Genomic DNA, 10,570 nt, shown 5'->3' on the forward strand with positions numbered 1-10,570 from the left:
GTTCATGGACTATACCGGGTCCAGCAAAAAAGTAACAACGGTCTTCAAACGATTTTTGGCAGAGGAAACGGTACCAAATTGGGTTTTTACAACTGAAGAGTACCGTAGTACCAGAGAATTAGAAGATAGGATTTGAGCAATGCTCTTGCTGGGCAAAGATCAGTTTTTTATAATAAAATAAAGATTTCACTGTACTCAAGAGAGGACGTTATAAAAATTGTTGCTTTTTAGTAAAATTGTTTTTAAATTATGATTAAAGCACCAAGACAAAGATTATTTAGATGTACCGCCAACGAAAAGTACCTACTCATCATACACTCAAAATATATTGCTAAAACTGTAATTACTTATTATATTTATTTTCAAGTAATTATTTTGTTTTATTATTCCAGTGTCTAGTACTTTTTTCAAATTTATTATAAATTTCCATAGGTATGTTTTTTTTTTATATTTCTTTTTCAATAGATTCTTACTAATATTGTTACGTTTTATGACTTCAATGTCACAATTTTTTTATTTTGAAGAGCTTGCGTTTTTTGAATAGATTCGACCGTACTCGTATCCTAGATGTGGGCGTATTTTAATCTCCGTGTCTTTGATTTTCTTGTTTCAAAGCTTCTAATCCATTTATTTAGTATCCGGAAGATTTTGTCGGGGTTCAATATCGTGTGCGTCAGACCAAACACTTCCATTGATCCAATTTCGGAAACCGATTTGTTTCAAAGAAAGGGAATTACTTTGCATCAAGGGATAAAACAAACACGATTTTTCTTTTATTGAAGTTTATTATCTCAAGTATTACCACATTACATATTTAAAATTACAAGGTTTAATTGAAGTATCTTTTACTAATATTAATTTCTTTTCATATAAATAAAAAGGAAACTTTGAAGAATCCCAACCAACAATACGACACGTCTTCCCTTGGAAATTAGTGCAGGAGTAAAGAAGTCAAATCCTTTCGATAATACTTAGAGTTAAGAAATTAGTCTATTAGATAACAATTATTAAGACATTAGTGTTACAACTTTTTTCTAAGTGAAGAGTGATATTTTTGTGGGGAGGTAATTATTGAACGCACTGCTTTGATTATTAGGTGTCATACATTAATAGAACCTATACTAATTTAAATATTAAGTTTGATTATCATAATATATTTTTTAACTACGGGTTCTATTATTATTAATTTAAATTTGATAATATTACTTTAAAAAACACATGACGTGTTTAACTTTTAGTCTAATTTTAGTTATATTCATTAAAACTAGTCCAGCTGACTGGAATAGATTACAACATTTAAAAATTCAATTGTCCCGCGTTACACACAACGCATCTCGGGAAGACATCGGGGAACTAAATAAAGCTAAAGCTCATAAAAGTTAAATGTTGAGTCATAGTCGAGATTTTAAAGTCATGACAGTCATCTATCTCTCTTAATGTTTAGTCAATCGTTTTTTAAATCGAGTTTTTAAAAATCTGGCTAGAATGAAGCATCACGTGACATTTCATTCTGGTCATGTGTTGTGTTATTATTTAAATGCGCTTTGGCGCAAAATTTAAAAAGTCACATTTACATTATACTGTCAGACTATTATCAGAATGGAGAGGTCAAAGTTGGAACAAACCACAGCCAAGTACAGATGGCAGTATTATCGAAGAGACCCGAAGATGGTAAACGGAAGTTGCTCTTTGTTTGTCTTCTTCAATAAAGTACCAGCCCATTTGATCCAAATTTGAGTTTTTTGAGCCAGGGAGTGTATCGCTTCGTTGGTTGTAAATATTCAAAATTTCGGTATTGACTAGACTAAGAATGTTAAGTCTAAATTTACAACTAGATTTATTTAAAATTAAGTCAACAAAAATAGGAATAACAACATCAGACTTAAATGAAATATAAAAGATCCAACAGACTGAAACGGAAAAGTGAGAATTGTTCTTTGTAAAAAACTGATTGTTTTTTATTTTTTGTGACCCCTCTTGGTTCGACAAAACCAAAAACCGGCCGTTCACACGAATCCAAATTTAATACACTTTTAAAATCTTACATATCGTACACAAAACTGTGAGTATGTTTAAACTACATAACAATAATGTTAACAATTCGCCTGGAAGGCTCGTGGAGTGTCCCATTTTCCGAAAAACATTCACAGACCTGATGACGCTTCGATTTTGGAAATTTTAAAAGTATAGAACAGTGTGGTTATCCCATCTAACATCAAACTGTTGAAATTAAGGTAGATGAACAGAAGCAATGGGAAAATCAATATGAACAAACTAATAAGCAGCTGCATGAAATTCTACATAATGACGCATTTCCCTTTTTCCGCCCATGGGTTGTTTTTCTTGTCGGGGGCGTGGATCAATGGGTCGTTCTTTTCATTCTCCTCCACGTATTCCCTCATCCTGCAACAAATTTTACATCAAAATCGAATCACGTACCCCGGATTCAATCAAAACCTGGTCAATTATTTCGCAATTATTTCCAAACCGATCGATAAATACACAAAAAGACCAGTGGCGGCTCCTTATTTAAAATACTAGAGTAGCTAATGTATTTTTCGTAAAATAAAAATCTCAAATTATGCAATAAAAAAATCATCTGCATTTGTGAAGACATTGAAAGCAACTTAACGAAACCAAATAAGATTATTTACTGTTTTTACTGTATAGTAAAATCGATAACTGCACCAGTAACCGGAGGGATTAGCGATCGAAGTAAGAAAAAAAAAGTCTTAGTCCAGATTTGTAGCAAAATAGAAAGGGGAAAGAATTTTCGAAAAGCTCAATCTCTTAAGTTAAGCTTTACATTTCCAATGACTCGTTCGAGTACCTCGACTCTTTGCTTAATTAGTCGACTTCAAGTTTCGTTACATTAAGCCCAAAAATCCCTGCCTGGAGACCCGCCAGATACACAGCAAACTTTAAAGATTTCTCAGACGACGCCGACTCACGTTATCGCAAAATCTGCACTTGATAAATTGCGAGCAAGTCCAAAATTGTTTCTCGCCAATATTTCACCTTTTTCTCCGGTAGTACGCGTTGAAAACTTGTTGGAAGTTGGTTAAAAAGTCGTGTACTGCGGATCGCCGAACTAATTTAACAAGTCAAAGTTGATTAACTCCTTCCATTAACCCGCGTCTTATTAAAATTTATAGATTTATTAAGTGTTGAAAGTTGGCAGTGACGCCCATTGTGTAAGCAGTAATGAGAAGAAAAATGATGATGCATGGCAGTGCATAAATGCAGATTTTTTAACCGAAATCTCGTGCCTATCAATCGGGGATTAATTAAATTGTCACGAGATAAATGCGCTCGTGTTTTATTAATCTCATTCGGATAATTAAAGGAAATTGTTAAGTCGGGAATGGTAGGTTGACTCTGGCTTGCAAAGGGCTAATTTTCTTAAGAGGCTATCTAATTTTAACGAATTATCTCAGTGGAATTTTTGCTGTACAAGACTTTATTACCTATTTATGTTCGTTTGAACTGAGTAATTTATCAGCAGTTGTCGCTGCAAATGATTGACGCTTCAGGTGGTGAAACACTAGCAAACGTTTGCCTTTGTTTGTGGCATTGCTTGCATAATTCGCTAATTTATTAGTATTGGCAGTAATCAAAGTTGAAAGCAGCGTCGCAATTATGATAGAAGAGTGTTAAGTAACTCTGGAGACTTGGAAGCGACAGAGAAAATTTATTCCGTAGTTCGAGTCGATAGGGAGAACGAAAACCGCTCAACTAATATAAATTTATAGCCCTACATTACTCAAGTAAATATTTTAAGAGGAAAAACAAGAGTCCCTCTATCATCATAAAAGTATCAATTTTTCTTTCCTCGACTCGTCCAAAAAACGAAAAAATTCAGATTTTCCTAGAGTAATCTTTTAAAACTTGATAAATAATTCATAGGGGAAGGAAGGGAGATAAACCGGCGGAAATTAACTGATAAAGTTTGCTATTTAAGCTACCTTTCATTTGAACATGATAGTCTTAGGGCGACATGTCCGACGTATCGATCAGAAGGGTGCTCTCCCCTTTTCATGCATCGTAAATATTTATTTGTGCGCTGCAGAAATAATCCTTGGGATCGAAAATCAATGCTGGGCTTTTTGAGTAAACCAAATTCGCTTTAAACGGAGGAGGATTTTCAGTAACCCGGAATGGTTTCAACGTCTGAAAAACCGGTAATTTACGGCTCGGTTAGTCTGAATTTATTTCGCTGTTCTAGCAAACTTAGTTTGTTAAATTTCCTCATCATATCCTGTTTTTTTAGGAGTGGCGACAAGCCATCTATTTCTTGTAAACAATGACATTACCCTTTAGAAGTTGTTGAGGTCTCCAACATAAAGCAAATACAGTCGCTTTAGTGACAGATTATTATGTTTTCAGTCGTAAAGATTACATCTCGTCTCTTGAGAAAATTAGATGTTTGCAAACCGGAATCAATACAAACATTTCCAACCAACAAGTCAACTATTTGCTATGCCAGTAGGACCGGACATGGGGGTGTTATTTGCATTTAGTTTGTTTATTCTTGCATCCACCGTGACGAATTCCAATTCAATATTAAATTATTTCAGATAAAGCACTCCCACTTTTCATATTTATAGCTTATCACATTCGAAAAAACACTCAACCGAATTATTTCCAATATCGTTTTAATTTGCTTTTCTCCCGACTTTTTAATAAGGTTATCTCTGTGACATATTTGATGGGGATTCAATGACGATATTAACATTTTCATCGCATCTGTGTCAAAACTTGCACAAGAAAACTTTCGAAATAAACAGAAATGTTATTGTTTTTACAAATAACCCACCATCAATCAGGACTAAAGCTGCGCTTGGAAAATCGCCCTCTGCACCTTCTGCTCCCGACAAAGTAATACAAATCGAATAAATTAATAAAACGACAAAAGGTCAAAGTTTTCAGGGGCAATAGCGCCGAGTCATAAAACAAAAAATCAAAAACTCAATAAATGTCAGAATATAGTGCTCATAAAAACAGTCTGCTGAAAGATATTTGTTACTGAAATGTTACAACGTGTCTGATCTAAATGCTTATAAATAATTCACCTACTTTCAGGAAAATAATACAGTTTTCAGGATCAGGGCACTGTTTACATAAAAATAAATTGGATTTTAATGTTTGATAAAGGATTTGGTTTTACATACATAATATGTGTATGTGAATTTAAAAGAGTCACGGGTCTGCACACATTTAGTAGAAGAACCCCTCTTGGTATTTTGTAATAACTTACGAGTGAAAAAGCTAGTCAACATGAAATTAACTAAACACAACTTTTATCACAATTCACTTGAATTTTTTACATCCAACAGAAATATAACGACAACAAAGTTTTGAGAAACTAAAACTAAAAGATTAAGGATAATCCCTGTAGGTACCTACTTAACCTGTGTTCACAGTGCGGAGATAAAATGGTTGAGAGAAAAATTTGAAATAGTTATGGGACGAGGGGTGGATACAACCAATCCGTATATGGTATTTGCATCTTGAGAAGATTATACAATAATCGGAATTATTTCGTATATACAGGATGCGCCAGAACTCACACCCCAGAGAAAAATGCCGTGTAAGGTAAGATACCAGTGGAAAAAATGTTCTATCTATAAAAATTTCGAAGTTATGAGAGTTTAAATTTTGCACTTAGACTCTTCTGTTTGTTGGAAAAATAATTTTCCAAGTTTTTTTGCTACAGGCTATTTGAAGAGGAAACAAGGACGTTGTATCCTAAATGGTAACTCTGTTTAATGTTATTTGTAGCTTTTATTGGCAAAATTTTTGTACCTTTACTAAATAATTATAAAAAACATAATACAAGATCATCAGCAGTATCCTTAGATAGACCACCGCCTCCTTAATGAAATGTATCAATATCTCGCCTGGGCATTTTTTGAGTTCAACTGATTCCCGTTGGCGCTTTAATCTGGGGAAAATTTTTAACAAATCCAGTTTTTTAGCTTAAAGGGTTAAACCTCATAATATCAATTCTCCCTGGCGTATCTAGTTTTGTTGTATCCTTCCTTCCCAGCTTTTATTAAGTGCGTTATTTTTCGTTAATAATTAAAAGTCATTCAGTTTTTCCTTAGTAACCCCCGTAACTAAGAAAAAATCGGAATCACTGCTCCAATGCATTTTTTACGAAATGCCCAGGCGGGAAAAGGATTATTTCTATGGAGACGGCGATGAGATAGACATAAAAAAAATGTCAAACGTCAAAAAATAAATGTCAAAATTTTTTGACAAATAGAATTTTTTAAACATTTTTTCCATGTTCCTGGTATCTTATCTTACTTAAAAATTTTCTCTGGAGCGCGAGTTTTGACACGCTGTATTGACTCCTATATTTAATTTGATAAAAACCACCCAATAAAGTAAATTGCTCGCCAATCCTGAAAATACCCTTGTAATAAAAGAAGCATGGCTATAGTTTCCACGTCGAAGCTCTAACTTTATTAAAGCTGGAGAAGTGAATTCGACAAGTTTCAGGTAACTCTTAAGAAAATATATTTTATTAAAGCCGTCAATCGGCTTTATTTTCTTTCGTAAAAAAATCGTAAACGTTCTGAATATCAAGACAATTAAAGCGACATTTACGATAAGCTCAGACATAACTCGCTGTTTCAAGGCTGCTTTTAATGTGTCCAGTTTCGATCGGATATTGTGCAGCGTTCCGGTTTAATTATGTAAGGAATGGTACCATAAATGGGCAAATTGACGAATTAAGAATTGTGTCAATATTTGTTGTTTGAAAAAAATCGGTTTTTGTCAAGGTTTGTTTATTGCAAGTAAACAAGTGTCCGTTTTTGTTTACAACAATGTGTACTGTTCATTTGTTATGTGTCAGGTTTGTTGTTTACTGGTAATTTTAAAACAATTTCAAACGTGGAATTTAACTTAAACTGGGTCGAGTTTAATTAAATCCCGAGAAAAATTGACAATTTAAATAATGAAATGTCGTAAAGTCGAAACAAAAACAACAAGACTGAAGAAATTGACTTAATTAGCACACGTAAACTTCGGTCTAACCTAACCCTCTTCATAAATATTCAATTAATCTCCCTGTTACAATGATTAAACGAAAGTTTAGACAACGAATGGCCGCATATTTGGGGATACTAGATACCTACTAGTGACTTTTTATTAAGAAAAAAGGAGTTTGATTAAATTAGGAAAGTTAGATCTTAATATTTGACTAAACTAAACATTGCTCAAAGTGAGTCTTCTGCATTATTTGAAGGTATTGGTATTGCAATTAAAAACAAAGTTGTCAAGAGAATGATATTAAGAAAAATTAATTTTAATACATACAACACAAGCTTTCAAGTTTACTGAAACTCAGTCTTCCGAAAAATATTTGAATTCAAACATTAAATTCATTAATTATTAACGTAAGCAATAGGTAAAGTATGCATAACTTAGCAACGCTATCATAACTAAAAAATGGGAACAAGGTGTTAAAAAATAAATAAAGTATAGTAGAACCTCCATTCTTGATTATTCGTCACATCAAAATTAACGACAACATATCTTTTGTGTCAATACAAACAATATGGCGTGTCTATTTTGATAATTTTAATGTTATTTGCATATTTAAAAAAATTCGATCTACATTATTTCTGAGTATTACAAAAAGAAAAAGAAAAACAAAATCTAGAGGTTTTAGTGAATTTATTATTTTTTATTTATATATTTGAGTTGAGGGCTAAAAATATTAACATGTACAGAAAAAATTAGAATATGCTAACTAACTAGGTACATTAAAAGCATAAGAAAGTATAAAACAGAATGAATGTTCAAGTCATACTTAACACGAATATAAAACTTAGAAAACAGAAATGTAGCTTCTTAAGTAGTTTATTGAAATTGTTGCATGTTTGACGTCTAAGATATTTTAAAGTTGCAAAATGCATTATTCAGAGTTGCTTTTCCAATTTTACGCCTTTGGTTTCTTGTCGAAACCAAGGAAGTGCATGAAAGACTTTTTACTTATTGTCACAAAAAACGTTCTGAAAGTTTTATGAAAAATTGAAAAGATCTAAAAATTCTACAATTACATATTTTTAATAGATTGTTCACACCGTCTCAAAGAACAAATTTATAATTTATTCTAATTTTCAGTATGGTGGGACTAGAAGAAATTAATTTTTTGTAGGTGGAAATATTATTATCGATTTATTAAAAGGAAAATATTCCTCAAAAGTTTGTTTTAAAGCCGTTCGATTTATTTAAGAGAAAAGCAATTTTGGAGCTAAATATTAACATTTAAATCTAAACATTTGGCTTAGATAATTCGCTAAACTTAAACACTAGTTAATCCCCCCAGCGCATGATGTAAATAGCACCAAAAACAGCAAAAAATCGACGCCAAAACCCGAAAACGGCACTTTCATAATTTATCAAAGAAACCCCCCGAACTTTCACTCAGAAGCGACCCCGTCGGCGCCTTAAATAGCGATTTTTTCGGGACAGTTAGTAGAAGCGGCATCGCGACGCTCAATATGTTATCAAAATTTCGACGAAACGAACTCGAAAACGGGAAAATCGGACACGGAATCATTTTTTAGATGGGTTTTGGTACTTACGCGGCGATCGATTTCGACAAGGGCCAGCGTTCCATTGATGCTTGGTATTTCATGTTCTCTATCTGCTTCTTGAGAGCGTCCTTATCCATGGTTGAGAGTGAACTGGCGTCCATCGGGCGCGGTTAAGAGCGCCGTCGTTCACGCAGGCGTCGGACGATAGGTGAGAGAAAGGCCGCAAGATGGCAACACGTGACACAAAGAGGAAACAACTTGAAACTTCCTGCAATCTGAATTAAACTGGACGCTTAAATTATTATTTATTCAATTTTCATTTAATTTAATTGCAAAGACTGTCTACATTCTAGGAATCAAGGCAAAGCAAAGGTAAACTAGGTCAGGTTAAACTGAATTAATAAAAAATGTGTGCTAAAAGAAAACTTGGCCTCGCTTTGATTAAAATTGGATAATTACATAGTTAAACAAAACGAGATCAATGGAAAAGTTTATACACTTTAGCAATACCAAAAAAGCAATTTAAAAAGTAATATTAATCACTAAATTAAACAAGGAACCTAAAATAAATGCCTGTTTTAACAATTTTGTCCATTTTAATGATGCAAAGTATTGGCATGGCTCGTGAGATTTTCTAAAACTTTGTGAAACAAATTAAGGCAAGAAAAATACTGTTTTTTGAACACTTAAAAAGACGGGCACTTTTCCAACCTGACCTTCGCGCACAAACTAATAATAGCAAATATTTATAAATCAAAAATGTGTACCAATACTTTTGCACAAGTTCCCAAATAACAGAATTTCCATTCTTGCTGATATAACAGTTATTAAGAAGATAAAAAGTAACACAAATATTTATTCATACAATTTTCAAACTCCTAGTTCTAAAGGCTACAACACAAAACTTACACGTGTAGATATTTACTAAAACCACTTTAAAACCCACTTTAAAAAATTCGCTCGGTTGTAAACAAAGTCAAAAACACATAATACACAGGTATTATTACTTAGGTGTATCATAGGGAGAGTAATTTTGATAACGGAGATAAAATTTAAACGTTTTGTAATTAACTGACACTTTTATCTTTGTGATAAACGTACGTATTCCTTCGGTCATTAAACGCAATTGCAATTACGAAATTTTTAAATTTATAATTGAAAATTATTATCAAATTTACTCAATAATACATTTCAGAAGCCCTCCTAATGCTGAATACATAAAAGTACAACATTTTTATGGGTTTATTTTAATTAGAAACGTTCTTATCACATTTTTGTCAATATGTTTAAATGAAGATAATTTAGTCAGGCAACAAACAATAAATACAAGAGATTAAGTTGTTAATTATCACACACAGAGAAATATTGTTTAACAGTGAGTAAAATACTCTCGAATTAAATAATTCTTAATCTTCGATATACGCAAGTAAATATATTCTCCAAAATAGAAAATTATTTGCTCAACCTGCATTTCTTGAGTAGAAACATAATTGATTTAATATAAATACTTCCATTGAGTTTTAAATCAARTAAATACAACATTAAGAGTAAATAACGTTTATTATTGAAGTAAAATCTACTAATTCTTGAAGTAAAAAATAATAATTTCTTCTGAAATATGGAACTTTTGGAAGAAAAAATTGTTTTCTTGACATAAAAACTTACGCATTCAATTTATGAAACTGATTTATTTAATTTGAACGCATCCTTATTTGAAGCTAACAATTGTAAAGTTTCATTCAAATAAATATTTTTTTGATTGAAAAATTCAATTTTGTTGGGTAAATTATACAATAATCTTATTACAAAGATAATTTTATTATAAAAATAATGAACATGGCATTCGTACAATTGTTATATAAAATTATGTCAAACTAAAACATTAAAAAATYAAACATTCTAAGATTAATAGGAAATCAAAATATGCATTTTTGAAAGCGAAACATACAATTCACCTTTCGGTAGACTACGTAATATAGTAGGAACGGAACTACACAAATCATTTATAGAAAATG

General features: G+C 32.1%; 1 protein-coding gene across 2 annotated transcripts; it reads right to left on the reverse strand.

Moving 5' to 3' along the window:
* Positions 1-765: 765 nt before the first annotated feature.
* On the reverse strand, positions 766-9,591 carry LOC123016273 (guanine nucleotide-binding protein subunit gamma-e). 2 transcript variants are annotated; one of them, XM_044416567.1, is made up of 3 exons: positions 9,465-9,591; positions 8,604-8,830; positions 766-2,403 (listed from the first exon to the last, which is right to left on the reverse strand). In XM_044416567.1, exons 2-3 carry the CDS (start codon positions 8,714-8,716, stop codon positions 2,298-2,300), a joined length of 219 nt encoding a protein of 72 aa, XP_044272502.1. In that variant the 5' UTR covers positions 8,717-8,830; positions 9,465-9,591; the 3' UTR covers positions 766-2,297. The 2 variants fall into 2 exon arrangements, with proteins under 2 accessions (XP_044272502.1, XP_044272501.1); XM_044416566.1 differs by having other exon boundaries at positions 8,604-8,840; positions 9,465-9,576.
* Between the last annotated feature and the right edge of the window lie 979 nt (positions 9,592-10,570).

Source organism: Tribolium madens, unplaced genomic scaffold (assembly GCF_015345945.1).
Source record: "Tribolium madens isolate multiple individuals breed KSU strain unplaced genomic scaffold, Tmad_KSU_1.1 Scaffold_1;HRSCAF=32;Tcas5.2_LG8, whole genome shotgun sequence".
Lineage (NCBI taxonomy): Eukaryota > Metazoa > Arthropoda > Insecta > Coleoptera > Tenebrionidae > Tribolium > Tribolium madens.